The sequence below is a fragment of the Lissotriton helveticus genome, chromosome 3_2 (assembly GCF_964261635.1).
Source record: "Lissotriton helveticus chromosome 3_2, aLisHel1.1, whole genome shotgun sequence".
NCBI classification, from domain to species: Eukaryota; Metazoa; Chordata; class Amphibia; order Caudata; family Salamandridae; genus Lissotriton; species Lissotriton helveticus.
This window is the reverse complement of record NC_136062.1, coordinates 234943647-234959035: the sequence shown is the minus strand read 5'-3', so window position 1 is coordinate 234959035 and position 15389 is coordinate 234943647. Positions and strand designations below refer to the sequence as shown.

At 41.2% G+C, this 15389-nt stretch overlaps 1 protein-coding gene across 2 annotated transcripts in view; it reads right to left on the bottom strand.

The window, feature by feature from the left end:
- Window positions 1-15389, bottom strand: part of MAN2C1 (mannosidase alpha class 2C member 1) — a 389693-nt gene that overhangs the window by 289720 nt on the left and 84584 nt on the right. For both annotated transcript variants that reach the window (XM_078685096.1, XM_078685097.1), the window contains exon 2: window positions 12254-12379. In XM_078685096.1, the coding sequence (XP_078541222.1) occupies window positions 12254-12379 (126 nt within the window). The remainder of the gene's footprint in view (window positions 1-12253; window positions 12380-15389) is intronic.

The window sequence follows — 15389 nt, the reverse complement described above, 5'->3', positions numbered from 1 at the left end:
TATCAAACAGCGAATTCAACAATAGTCATCTATTGATTTCCTAACTCGAACTATCTCAAAAAATGCAAATGCAAATCAAATTCCTTTCCGAGAGCACTACCTTGTCCCAGTATATGCGCTCTTATTTTATCAAAATCACTCCATGTGGTATGATGAAAAGGCATTGCAGAGACGCTGTGACAGAAATATATACATTAATTAAAGTGTTGTACAGTGCATCAGAATGCTACTATTAAAATCAGTTTCATTACATATATATATATAGACGCGTTTCGAGAATGCGAGTTCTCTTCTTCAGTGGCGTTTGAACAGATAAGACAGCACGATGCTTGGCGTTGCATTCCTGAAGTGCACATTGAGGATTGAAGGCTGCATGCAAGATACCAATAAATAAGTGAGCTGAATAATACTCGTGTGGCTTCCTTCAAATGGGTTCCTGTATCGAATATATATATATATATATATATATATATATATATATATATATATATATATATATATATATATATATGCAAAAAAGAAGGAGAGAACTCTGGGTAGGTCTCAGTTTAGGTGGAAAGCAGCTCCTGTTAGAGCACTCTCAACACCAGCGACACTCTAGATCTGCTCACCTCAAATGTCTGTTTTGATAGAAAAACAGACATTTGAGGTGAGCAGATCTAGAGTGTCGCTGGTGTTGAGAGTGCTCTAACAGGAGCTGCTTTCCACCTAAACTGAGACCTACCCAGAGTTCTCTCCTTCTTTTTTGCATAATTTATGCGTCACTCTATGCCTGAAAGGGTTTTGTTTTGACTTAATACTGGGTGCTCCCTTGTGTCTGGACAAAGCTATACCTCTCTGAAGAGCTCTAATTAGAGCGAAACACTGTGTCAGGGGTTGCTTTATTCATTTCAGGTTGGCTTGAGTTGGTATTTTACCAATTCAAAGCTGTAATATTGTGCCTGGAGTGATAAATGGCTTTTGTTATTTGACAGCTCGGCAAGGACTGCACTGTACTAGTCCTATGCTTAAAGACTTTGCTGTTTAAATGGCGAAAGACTTTGTCATTTTCTATCTCGGCATGGATAGCACTGTCTAATCCTATGCTTAAAAACTTTGATAGAAAAACAGACATTTGAGGTGAGCAGATCTAGAGTGTCGCTGGTGTTGAGAGTGCTCTAACAGGAGCTGCTTTCCACCTAAACTGAGACCTACCCAGAGTTCTCTCCTTCTTTTTTGCATAATTTATGCGTCACTCTATGCCTGAAAGGGTTTTGTTTTGACTTAATACTGGGTGCTCCCTTGTGTCTGGACAAAGCTATACCTCTCTGAAGAGCTCTAATTAGAGCGAAACACTGTGTCAGGGGTTGCTTTATTCATTTCAGGTTGGCTTGAGTTGGTATTTTACCAATTCAAAGCTGTAATATTGTGCCTGGAGTGATAAATGGCTTTTGTTATTTGACAGCTCGGCAAGGACTGCACTGTACTAGTCCTATGCTTAAAGACTTTGCTGTTTAAATGGCGAAAGACTTTGTCATTTTCTATCTCGGCATGGATAGCACTGTCTAATCCTATGCTTAAAAACTTTGATAGAAAAACAGACATTTGAGGTGAGCAGATCTAGAGTGTCGCTGGTGTTGAGAGTGCTCTAACAGGAGCTGCTTTCCACCTAAACTGAGACCTACCCAGAGTTCTCTCCTTCTTTTTTGCATAATTTATGCGTCACTCTATGCCTGAAAGGGTTTTGTTTTGATATATATATATATATATATATATATATATATATATATATATATATATGAAAAAACAATCCTTGTTCCGTCAATGGTTGGCGGAACCCAATAGGTCTGGACCTCCAATAGCCCCTCACAGTGCAGCGAATATCCAACCAAGAAGCAGTCACACCTCAGTTGCAGGATGACGATTTATTAAATTAAAGATGACGCGTTTCACTCCACTAGGGAGCTTGTTCACATAGCGCGCTCAGAGCACCTTAGGAATATATATAGTAAAAATAAAAGTGGGACAATACAAAAAAAAATTTTTTTTAAAAAGGATGTGCACGCCCTCGCTGCATTTCATGATAGAAATGGTGAATAGACTAACTTAAATGCAAGTGCAGAAAATGAAAAAAAGACAGACTGGTATTTACAAGATCAATTTGCAGTTCATGAATAAATGATGTGATCAAATAGATATATGGTTATTCAAACATAGAATTTTAAATTCATTAATGGATAATACAATCAAAAAGATATGTGGTCGTTCAAGAGTAATTTTCTCATTTGTGAAAAAACAAATGATTACTTTCAAAGAAATAACGACATAGTGCCATAAAGATAGAAAGAATCAAAAGTATTCACAATAATTCAATGAGAAACACAAAAATCTATGTTGCGACATAATGTCTAAGTCCAAAATTCATCAATGATCACAATATAATGCTAAAGCTGAGAAATACTGTCTGCATAAAGAATATGACCTAACACAGAGATGTGGTGACAAATTACGTGTAAAAAGAACATGATGATTAAAGTTTTAACCCATGGCATAATAATATATACAAAAAGCGCACAGCAAAAAAGCTAACAAGTTAATGAGTCTTTTTTTTTTTTTTTGAGTTTGAAAAGCTTTATTGAGTTGAAGAAAACAATGTAAAACATCAGTACAATAGCACAAATAAAGAGCAATAGGAGTCAAAATAATTGTGGCGAATAGTGTGCCAATAAACAAGAAAGGCCCCAAAAGGGGAGAGCGCTATACAAAGAGAAAATGCTTTTATAACTTTTCATTTTGTGGGGAAGGAAGAGAGAAAGAAAGAGGGAAGAAAGGGGGGAAAAAGGGGGATGGAAGGGGAACAGCAATAGAAAAATGTATGGGAAGAGAAATAAAGAGGTATGAAATACAGAGAAGTTCACAGTGATAATAATAACCGTAATACTAAATATAACAATAACATGTGATCAAGAGGCACTTTTAGATAAAAAGTCTGTTAAAGGGGACCAAAGTAAATCACGTTTTATCAACAATGGAATAGAAGAAGCACATGCATCTAGTCTATGATGATGGCAGAGCAAAATCCACCAAGCGTTGTAAACCACGTTTGTAGTGTCTTTCCAATTAGTTGTTATAATTTGAAAAGCGATAGCAATGCAAAGATCAATAAATTTACGAGTATGGAGTGGGACATCCCAAACTGGGGCCAAACCACCCAGGAATACAGAAGAAATAACAAAGGGAACATTAGTAGATAAAATCTTATTAAGAGTAGACCAAATGTGGGACCACATAAGTTGGACCTTAGGACAAAGAAAAAACATGTGAACAAAGTCACCAGGAGTACATGAACAGGACCAACATTTCTTAGTGTCTAACAATTTAAATTTAAACAAATCACAGGGAGTGTCAAATAATCTATTATAAGAAAAATAAAGGGTTTGTGTGGTACTAGCGGAACGAGAGGTGGATGAAGTTTGGACCAAATAGAATCCCAGGTAAGTGAGGGGAAAGTGTGATTGAGGTCCGATTCCCAGGTAAGTTCAAGATTAGTTTTAGGCCTGTCAGTAAGTGAGGGAGAAAGTAATTTATAAATAGCAGAGGCCTTAAGGGGAACCTGAAAGTTAGGTGGAGAGGCAAGGAGGGGAGGTGAAGAGGATGAAGGATTATTGTGTGGGATAATAGTCGATAGTTTGGGCAGAAGTTCATGAAAGTGTGTGCAGTATTTGTTAGAGATACCGAAGGAATCACGAAGTGCTGGAAAGGGTAATAAGGAATTGTCAGAAATAAGATGTTGGTAAGTGAGAATTCCTTTGTCAATCCATTCCTTCCAAAAGAGCGCACGTTTGCGTAATTTAAGAGATTTATTATACCAAAGTGGGGTATTCATATGAAGAGTAGATGGTACAGAGAATGATCGAAAAAGGGCAAGGGTTAAAGCTTTGGAGTGTTTAAAAATAGGAGAAAGTAGCTTGGGAGGTGGTCGAGTGAGATTGGAGGCAATAAGGAAGGAGAAGGGGTGAAGTTGAGCCAATTCCAGAGAGCTCCAAGCCGTAGTAGGAGGAGACGAGGATTCAAGAAGAAGAGGCCAAATTTGCTTGAGAGTAAAAGCAGAATGAAAGCGTGAGATATTGGGGAAGTTAACACCACCAAGATGTTTAGGTTGTTGAAGACGGAGGAGAGAGACTCTAGCCTTACGCTTATTCCACAGGAATTTGGAAAAAAGACTATTGATAGACTTAAAAAAGAAATGGGGGAGAGAGATAGGAAGCATGGAGAGACAGAAGTTCACAATAGGAAGGAGCATCATTTTAATAGTAGAGAGACGGCCCCACCAGGAAAGAAAAAGAGGGGACCAACGTTCTATAAGAGAAGAGAGCTTTTTAAGGATATCGGAGTGATTAATTTTGATAGTTTCTCTAATAGTGTTAGCATATAAAACGCCAAGACATTTGATAGAACCAGAGTATGAGGTTATGTTAATGACAGTCTTGATATATACTGATAACATATACTGTGGACATAGCAAAACGAAACATTCTATTCCCAAATATTATTCACTTTTTTCTTTTTTCATTAGTATACAATTTGAATAGTCACCAGCCGGTGACTAAATCTAGATAGTCGCACCCTAGAGGCCAACCGAGATGTGAAAACATGATGGTAACAATGATAGAGGACACCCATAGGATTTTCAAGGGCTCAAGATAAAGCAACAGATAGGCCAGTTTATAATATATATATATTGTCACACACTCAAAATTCCTCGAGTGAGAAAAATAGACGGCACTCCAAGTCTCTATTTCACCAAAGATTATTTATTGGCAGACCCCCCTGCCCCCTTGACAAACACGTTTCACCCTTTAGGCTTCGTCAGTGTCAACCATTTTTTCGTGCAATCCACCATTATATCCCCTCCCCTCCTTATACATAAAGAGAGGACTAAAACCTCTCCGTGTTCTTATTGGCGGTCATCTTATAATGTGCAAATTTTTCAATTCATCTATACACATTAAAGGGATCTACATACTGGAGAAATGGTGATAGTAAAGTGCTCGTGCATTATTTAAAAACAACGGAAAAGAACAACAAGGGTTATATTTTACATTGTCTGTGTTGGATTTTAGTACAATACTAAAGCGTAAAAGAGCTTTTGTTAATGTGCCGGTGTTATTGGACATTGTATTTCTCATTGCGCTTATATACATTTTATTCCATCTAGCCCTATATGGGCTTAGTTGACTAATGTAGATTCCCTTGTTTCTTTATTTTGCCCTGTATGGGCCTAAACTTTGATACATAAATAATTTTTCCCAGATACATTATTTAGACGAGAGAGAAGAGTAAATAGAGAGTAAGAGTGTGATGGTATACACTCAAATCAAACTACCCTGTTAGGTAGCCCCCTAGTCTACATCGCTAAGATGAAAGTTATTGGTTGCAGGACTGTAGTTGCATTTAAGAGTATCAGCTTGAGGGATAGATTAGATCATTCTAAATGAACCCAAAGTTCCTCATCATTATTCAGACCCTTAGGCTGCATGCTTTGGAGGTTGATTATATACCTGGATTCTAGTGCCCTTAGCGATCTTACTTTGTCTCCACCTCGTTCTTTTTTACCCAGTTGGTCAATCAGGTAGAAAGACAATAGGTACCTATTGCTTTTGTGGTGAGTTTCAAAGTGGCGTGCCACCGGATAATTTTTATCCCTGTTTGTGATGGCACGCATGTGCTCCAAGATACGTTTTTTAGCTGGGTTAATTGTGCTCCCGATATATCTTTTGGAGCACGGGCATACCAGGCAATAAATTACAAATTCCGAGTTACAATTCAGGAATTTTGTAATCTCTCTTGTTGGTCGTGGGTCATTTGGTCTTCCCTCATATTTGGTCCGCTTTTTGCTATATTTGCATGCTTTGCATTGCATGCATGGAAAGAAACCATTTATGGGTTTGGATTTTAGTGTTCTGGGGGTTCCTCGAAGTGGCTATTGGTCAGATGGTCACTGAGAGACTGGCAACGTCTATACGTTATAGACGGTTTAGATGGTAATATTCTTTTCATAGTGGTATCGGTTCCTAGGATGTGCCAAGTTCTATTGAAAATCTGTACCAGTTCGCTTGATCTCATGTTAAAGCCGGTAATCATCCTCACAGTACCTTCCACTTCGATCTCTCTTGTTTTTATCTTGAGGAGGTCTTTTCTATCTACCAGCTCCACCTTGTTTGCTGCATTTGTTAATAGTGATCTGGAGTAGCCTCTGTCTTTAAACCTGAGTACGGCATCATCCCGTGCCTATGAGAAATCTTTGGAATCAGAGCAGTTTCTCTTCAGGCGTAGTAATTCCCCAAATGGGATGTTTTTAATCATGCTCCTGGGGTGATGACTTGCCGCATATAAGACAGTATTGCCCGCCGTGGGCTTGCGGTAGAGTCTGGTCTGTAGGGAGCTCTCTGTTACAAAGACCTCTAAGTCGAGATAATGAACCGATGTCTTGCTTATCGTGCTCGAAAATCTCAAATTGAGATCATTATCACTTAGCGTCGCGACATATTCCTCAGCCGAGGATCTGTCGCCCCGCCAAATGACAAACAGGTCATCGGTATGTCTCGCCCAGATCATAATATGATCTAGCCACTTCTCATTGGTCCCCCCCCAGGCCACGTGCTTCTCCCACCAGCCCACGAACAAGTTTGTGTAGCTGGGGGCGAAGCACGTGCCCATGGCGGTCCCCCTTGTCTGCCGAAACATGTTGCATGCAAAAAAAAAAAATATATATATATATAAATATATTCTTTTTTTTTTACTGAAAATACCACAGGTTTCAGGGACGTTATAGTTAGGAACTAGCATTTAAAAACCCTTAAAAGTTCATGGAAAAAAACACAGGTTACAGGAACGTTATAGTTAGGCTGACATTTCACTTGTACAAAACCTGTGAAATTCAGCCATTATAGTTAACTGAGCTAACTATAACTCGCGCCCGCGCAATGCACTGCTAATGATATCACATATTACATCACTGATGACATGGTCAGTGACATCACTGATGACAACACAAATAACATCACCACGAATCCCACCCAAAATTGTAAAAGCAAAAATGCTTTGTTTGGCCTTGGGGGACCCTGTGAGACCCCCTGAGCAGGTTCAGGGGGTCAGGGTGTTTCTACTCTTCCCCCTTTTATTGTTTCTTTTATCACATTTTAACCTTTTTACTTGTGACTCTGTTCAACTGAGTCACAAGATGTCTGCTAGCAGTTCCTGGTTTGAAGTGTTGGCAGCTAAACAGATTGCAGGCACGAGATCGGGAGGGTTAGTGGATCCTCCGCGTGCCCAATTGTATATCTGAGAAATGTTTAAATTTCTCAGAAACTACTGAACGGGTTTACACTATTTAGCAAAAAGCGTGCTTTCTGAACCAAGAGCTACCTTTCTACCACTTTTGACGTAATTCTGTTAAGCAGTTAGGGCTGTAGCCGAGTCTAAAGTTTGAAAACGTGTTTTGGGACTCCCCCTTTTGCTCGCCCCCCCCGCCCCCGCTTGACAAGTCACCCTGAAACTTTCAACACAGCAGCTGACCTGACTGCCCCATTAGTTTTGAAAATGTTGCTAAGATTCGTCAAACAACACCAAAGATATTGGTAAATCAATGCTTTTACTATGGTAACTAGGTCCTAACTATAACTACCTAATTAATATATATATATATATTACCTACTGGCGGTCGCCAGTAGGTATATATAGTTAGGATTTTTTCCCTATGGGTTTTTTGAAAATTCTATGTCTAATAACTTTGGCGTTTGTGGACGGAATTGGCTGAAATTTTGAGGAAAATGGCACATTTTGTTTCTGAGCAGCCCCTGAAAATTTGGGGGGGGTTTCGTCAAGGGGGGGCCGAGAAAAAAGGGGGGTCCAAAAACGTGTTTTTAACATTGATTTTTCCATAGGGCGGTTAGCCTCACTTTTAGCCCGAACGGCTGAATAGATTTGCACGAAACTTGGCAAAATTGTAGGGACTGGTAGCCCGATGTGCCTTTTGTAGGTCTCAATATATGTGCTCCAGTGGATTGTGAGAAATTAACGTTTAAAAAAAGATATATATCTGTAACAGCGGACCGGGCAGCGGCGCAGGACGCGTACTTTTCGCGCAACGGAGCTTTGTGAAGCGAAGCTGATTGGTTCTCTGGCGTCTGTCAACATTCCAAAAAGTCCGTAGCGGCCGCCATCTTGTCTCTCGGTAGGATCGAGAGACAAGAGGAGGCCAAAACAAAGGGGCAAATAACCATAAGGGGGCATAGTAGATCCTCCCTGACCCCCTAGGTTTAATGTGGAGGCTTTAAAAGGGCCCCGCGGGGCAAAAAAATAAATTTTTTTTTTGTTTTTTTGCGTGGGTAGCGCCCGGTCCGGGAACCGGGAAGCTTTCTGGGCAGCGTACTGCAATGAAAAATGAATGATAGACTTTTCAAATACTGTATGTTAATTGATTGTTGGTTTTGTTGATTATTTTTTATTTTTAAGGATTGTTTATTGTGTTTCATAATTTATTAAACTTTCTAACGCGGCGCGTCATATGACGCATTACGCGACAACGCAGGTCCAGAATATAGTCAAAATGTCTCCACCAACCAGCGGACGGCACACAACCCCTTTCAGCAGGCTAAATAGTTCTGTTAAATGACAACAGAAGGGACAGGCAACAAGAACCATCAGTCAAAGAGGGGAGGGCAAGTTCTTCTCTACCGGGTCACGTTGGAGCGCTACCGGAACTGATCGAATTGGTAGTCTACAGTGTTTCTGGATGTTTCAGACTGAAGCTGGCGTTAGCATGAGAGCACCACCATTTCGTAGCTCCGTCGTGGCCATTCCACGAGCAATCATGCTAGGCGCTCCCCACCAGAAGCCTGCGGGAGTCGGGGGCCCCCAAGACTTTTGTAGAATCTTCAAGGATGAGGGGACGCTTTCGAGAATGGAGCCCAAGCTCTAGCAGACAAGCGTCCGAGTTCCAAGGTGTCGCAGGCCCATTTTAGTGGACCACGCCCAAATCTGAAGAGATGGCCGCCATTTTGAGAGTCCTGTGGCAGCCGCCTATCGCTGCACCGCAAGAGCGGGAGCAACTCAAGTACATGGTGAGCGAGACGCTGTAGTCGAAAGAGCGGGCGGTAAACAGCTGAATAGCGGAAGAGGCACAGTGTAGCAAAAGCGGGCTGAATGGCAAATGAAACGGAAAAGGGGTGCCCCACTACAGCGTGTCTTTAGGTGAAACGGATTGTGGGACAAGGTGAAGAATGGAAGAGTCACCAAAAGGAAAAAAGTTCCGCTTGACCCCGGGAGCCGGCCACCTATGTCGGGGGCGATCTCAGGCCACACCAGGGCAACACGACTTGGGGAGGGGGCCGGAGCCAAGCGCCCCCTCCGAGTCCGCGACATGACACCGTCCCTCGGGGGCCTCCGTCAAGCGGTTCAGGGTGGCACCGCATCACAACAGCCCCCACTTACTTTAAGAATAGTGAAGATGAAGCAATTGCAAATAGGCTTCAGACAATGTTACAAGCACTCCTCAAAACTTTGAACTTTCAGAGTGCATGAGTTGGGACAGCGAGGGGTGATTTGGTTTCTCGGACTGTTTTTCTGGTCTCTCACCACTGGCATACTTTAACGTTTTCTTGTTTCTAGGACATTAATAGGTTTTATCATTACGTTATGTTATCGTTTCTTTGTTTGTTGTTTAATAAAAGTTCATGTTCATCAGTGGCCTACTGATTTTCGTTTTCCTATTTTTTTCTTTCCAGGTTGTTTCATGGTAAAGTTTCTGTTAACAGGATACAGTGATCACTTCGTTATTATTGCATATGTCCTTTTCACTAGGGGTGCTCTCTGGTCGGGCCAGATGACGTATCTCTAGTAAATGGTCCGGGTGAAAAAGGTGCATCAATCAGTGGGGAGTAGATAGGCATGACAGATTACAACGGGGGAGAAAGGTCCGCATTACGTACCCTTTCACTACTTGCAAAGATTTTCCTACGTTTATTTGCAAACAGGGAATACCTCCAAAAAGAACTAATTCCCAAACAGTCAATGTTCGGACAATCAATCAATCAATGAGGAATGAAATAGGTACGACGTGTTAAAGGCTTGCGTTACCTACCCTTCACTATCTGCAAAGGGAGAGAGAATATTCCTATTCTTCCTCGTTTGCAGGTAGAGAAGATCCTTAAGAGAATTAACTTCGAACAATTCAATGCTCGATTGAAACAATCAACAAGGGGTACTGTGAACACAAATGAACGCCGCTTATGTACATACGCATTGCTATTTTCAACAGGTTGTTCCTAATGTTTCTATTTTAGCGAGGTCAAAAAGAGATCCCATTAGTGGCCTACTGATTTTGCTCGATTCCTTTTGTTTTTTTACACGATTTTTCGCTATCTGCAAAGACTAAACAGAGTATTGCGACTCTGTGCTTGTTTGTAAATAGAGAATGAACCAAAGAGAACAATCAATCAAATGGAGAGAGAAGCAGGCACGACGTATTACAAAGGGGGCAAAGGGCTGCGTTAACTACCCTTCACTATCTGCAAAGAGAGAGTACTCCTAATAGAAATGAGGGGTGGGGGGCAGTATTCAAAGCAGATCAGTGTGCATAAACACGAAAATGTTTTTACTTACCACGTACTTGACATTCGACAGCTTATGATATTTGCTATTAAAAAACCATTGAAATTCACTGAAAAAACCATAGGTTATAGACCATATATAGTTGGAATTAGCATTTACAAAACCTTGAAAATTCACTGAAAAAACCATAGGTTATACACCATATATAGTTAGGAATTAGCATTTAAAAAACCTTATTTTACTCACACAAAACCATTGAAATTCCATATATAGTTAGTTGCACTAACTATATATCGCGCACCCGCAATCCACTGCTGATCATGTCACATATTACATCATTCATGACATGGTCAGTGACATCACTGATGACATCACTGATGACATCTCAAATGACATCACTGATGACATCACTGATGACATCTCATTTGACATCATTCTTGTGCTAATACGATAAACCTCTTCAGACTCTAATATAACCTTAGATACACTCAGTGTAAACAGACACTCACACACTGCCACTCATCCATGGAGTTACTCACACACCCAGTCAGTCATGCAAAGAAACAATCTCACCTCCATTTCTTCAACTATACAGTTAAACACACCTTACTTATTGAAACATATACTAACACATATTTACTCTCTTATACAATCCCTGATACAAGTTCACAATGATCGATACAACCACTCACTCATTCAGTGGCTCTCATGCACAGTTATTTATATATGCCAACTCTCACATGTACTGTGTTTTACATATGTACTTACTATGACATGTAGCATTGAGATATCCATTCACTCATCAATACACTCATGCACACAGTCAACTGCCCATGTAGCTGTTTCCACATGCACTCTTGAACTCATACACCTAGTGAATAAACTGCTCACACATCTATGCATAGAGTCACACACCTTCCAGCCACCCCCACACAAACTCAATCTCCCATAGAAATACTTGGGCAACCAATTAATAACACATATAGCCTCTCGTATAGCTAATGATCAACACATGCAGCAGTTTACAGAACAACAGACATAATGATGCACAAATTAAGACAGTTTAGTCACTAACCCATGCATTCAGTGAGACACATTTAATCACTCACTCATACAGTCAGTCATGCACCTACTAAATCCTTCATCCAGACACTTATACATCCACTCAAGACATATTTTAACTTTACAGAAAAATACAGTCACTGGATGTTGTCATCAGTGATGTCATCAGTGATGTCATTTGAGATGTCATCAGTGATGTCATCAGTGATGTCACTGACCATGTCATGAATGATGTAATATGTGACATGATCAGCAGTGGATTGCGGGTGCGCGATATATAGTTAGTGCAACTAACTATATATGGAATTTCAATGGTTTTGTGTGAGTAAAATAAGGTTTTTTAAATGCTAATTCCTAACTATATATGGTGTATAACCTATAGTTTTTTCAGTGAATATATATATATATATATATATATATATATATATATATATAGATAGATATAGATATATATACGTGTGTGTGTTAGAATGCGTTATGGAAATAACCATTTTTTATCTGTATAATATATTTTCAAATTCCTATACATTTATTTTCAGTAACGTTGCCCACATTTCTATCCATTGAATTAACTACTTCCCCCAAGTAAAACACTTACGTAGGACCAAACGAGTCGCCAACTTGGACAGGGCTGAATGTTTGATGAAGTGCCTCATCATATGGAATCCTGTCTGGTGTTAGAAAGCAGGAGAGAGAGTCCAGTGCATGTGAGGCTCCAAATAACCTAGGAGAAAAGAAAATCCTTGTTAGATGTAAATGGGTCTGGGTTTAGAACAGGCTCGGTGACCACCGCATCCTGTCACTAAATAGGGACACTGCACTTGTCATAGAAGCCACAGGTGCCATTTAAGAATAATAACATAATGGAATGCAGCCTCCAACTTAAATTGAAAACTGAGGGTCCAAAACGTCTTTCTTGTGAAAGGTTAGAGCACCTTGAAACGAAAGGTTTAGAATTATTGCTGCTGAGTTGAAGTAAGTATTGGGGTTGTCTTAAGATGTGGCTCTATTGACTTATATGAAGCTTCATATCAACTCATTACTTTTCAGGCAAGCAGCTAGTCGGTACTCTAAGAAGAATGAAAGCATGATGCCACAAAGTCATCAGTTATAATGTGGTTTTTCCAAAAATATACCTGAAGTCTGCTTCCCTTTAGCAAAAGCATCTGACAACAATACTTCAGTACATAATGCCCTTTACCCTCCCATACATATACAGTCTCTCCTGTTGTACTTATCAAGAAGACAAATGCCTCTTAAGCACAGTTATAGGGGATACATAGGAGTGGTGCATTCAGGTATGTCCCAGTAGACCTAGCTATGAGAGCCTTTTCTTCATATTTCCACAGTACAAACACCCACAGCAGGAAGTAAACAGGATCAGTAGAACAACTGGAAAAAATTACATTATACACTCGGTCCGCAAACACAGACGAATGGGTAACTTCACCGAGTGACCATAGATCTGTGCAGCTAAACCTCCTACAGAACTTCTGCATATGGAGGCCAGACTAGAAGGCATTGTTGTGTGTTGCAAGACGCAGTTCTACTAAATTGGATAGTAACACCTCTTGTTCGTATGTAACAATTAAAAGGCAGTAATAGTAAGCACCATATGTAAAAAAAATAACAGAAAATATGTGTGCCTAATGTACATGTTAATATGCGGCTGTCTGTAAACATAAATGAGCAAATGTACTACTTCTTGCTTGTATGCCATATGATATGCATTTTATTTGTAATAGGGCATGAAAAATCCCAGGTGAAAGCAAGTTGGGGTATAGAATGATGGTGGGAAAGACAGTCAGCGATTGAGGGAATAACTTTTCTGACCTATACAAATGACACCTACAAGATGCAAGAGGATCAATGAAGGAGATATTGAAAGCTTGTCTGACAGCTGTGGCTTCTTGGAGCTGAGACAATTCTTTGAAGTTAAACCAGTTTGGTGGATTCTCTGAGATATGGTCTATTGACGGACGGCCTACACAGCTTGGAACATTGCCCACTCAGTTCAGGGAGACTAATAATAGGGGTTATTATGGGCAATTCACGGTCACTGAAGGCACACCTTAATAGAGTCATTAACAGAGTCTTGAAGTTTCCTACTTGAGGCTGCTCATTAAAAGCTGCCCACTCCTAACTGTTGTATGTCGAATGACAGTACATGTAATTTTTTTAACACAGGTGGCTACTGCAATTCACTATTCCTATGTTTTGTTGACAAACTGCAGTTCTTACAAAATCTGGCAGCAGAGACTACCCTATCCCTAACCAAGACTCATATATCACTGGTGCTGAAAGAGCTGAACTGGCTCCCGGCAAAGAATGGATTTGTAAATGTTTGTTAATATTGCTTCTCATGGACCCTTGACTCTTCCACTGCACATTTGGCCAGAGTGTCTAGTTTTCATAAGTGAAGAGCAGGCCGGTGCTCATTTAGCATCCTCGCAACAAAGGTACAGAATTTGTTACCTATAAGAGCTGAAACTCACCAACTCACTTTAGAAAGGAAATTGAGCCCTGGCTCTTTTCTCAGATGTTTATTTCCTATTCCCATTAACCCATTCTTTTCTGCTTTCCTAGAATCTCAGTCTCATATCGGACTAGGCAGCGCTAGGGCACCTTTGGGTAACAATATGGGTATTGCATGATTCACAATCCGGATTTAGATCCGGATACAGTACCGAGACCGCCCTTTTGGAAGTATCGGAGACCATAAGGAGGCCCTTTCTGGGCAAGGTGATGGAACGCCACGTCACTGCGGCACTTAGCGCCCATGTTGAGGCAAGCGGAGGATTGGCATCCCGCCAAGCCGGGTTCCGTCCTAGGCACTCGACCGAATCAGTCGTGGTCGCAGTCTTAGACAATCTCAGAAAGGGCATGGATGAGAACAAGCACCAGGCACTGGTCCTCCTCGATCTCTCCGCCGCCTTTGACACGGTGGACCACACCATCTTACTTACCCGTGTCAAGGCGGCCGGTATCGGGGGATCAGCCCTCGTCTGGCTCTCCTCCTTTCTGAGGGACCGCACTCAGGCGGCTCGGTTAGGTAACTTCACGGCCACTCCTCTCCCCGTCACGTGCGGTGTTCCCCAGGGCTCCTCTCTTTCCCCCTTGCTTTTCAATCTCTATATCTTTCCTCTCATTTTCGCACTTCAGCAGCTGGAGGTCACCGTCTATAACTACGCGGATGACCTCCAGCTCATCTTTGATCTATCCTCTTCTCCTCTCTCTGTCTCTAACTTCCAGTCTACTATGACTTTCATCAGGGACTGGATGAACCACAACCACCTTAAGTTGAACCCGGATAAAACCGAGCTGGTTCTCACGGGTGGTTCATCCAGCCCCTGGAACTCTTTTTTCTGGCCCCCCTCTCTCGGTCCCTCACCCACCCCTTCCACCACAGTCAAAACTCTTGGTGTAAAAATAAATAATCAGCTCACTCTCCATTCACATATCAGTTCTGTGGTTTCCTCTTGCTTTCTCACTCTTCGTACTATCCGCTCTATTTCCCGTTTCTTTTCCCCCCAGGCACTTAAGATCATCGTGGCTGCACTTGTGATATCGCGACTGGACTACGCAAACGCCCTCTATCATGGTATTCCCGCATACAGCTTGCGTAGACTCCAGATTATCCAAAACCAGGCAGCGCGACTGGTGTACGGCCTTCCTCGTTATCACCATTCCACCCCCCTTCTCAGGGAGCTTCACTGGCTCCCTGTAAAAGAACG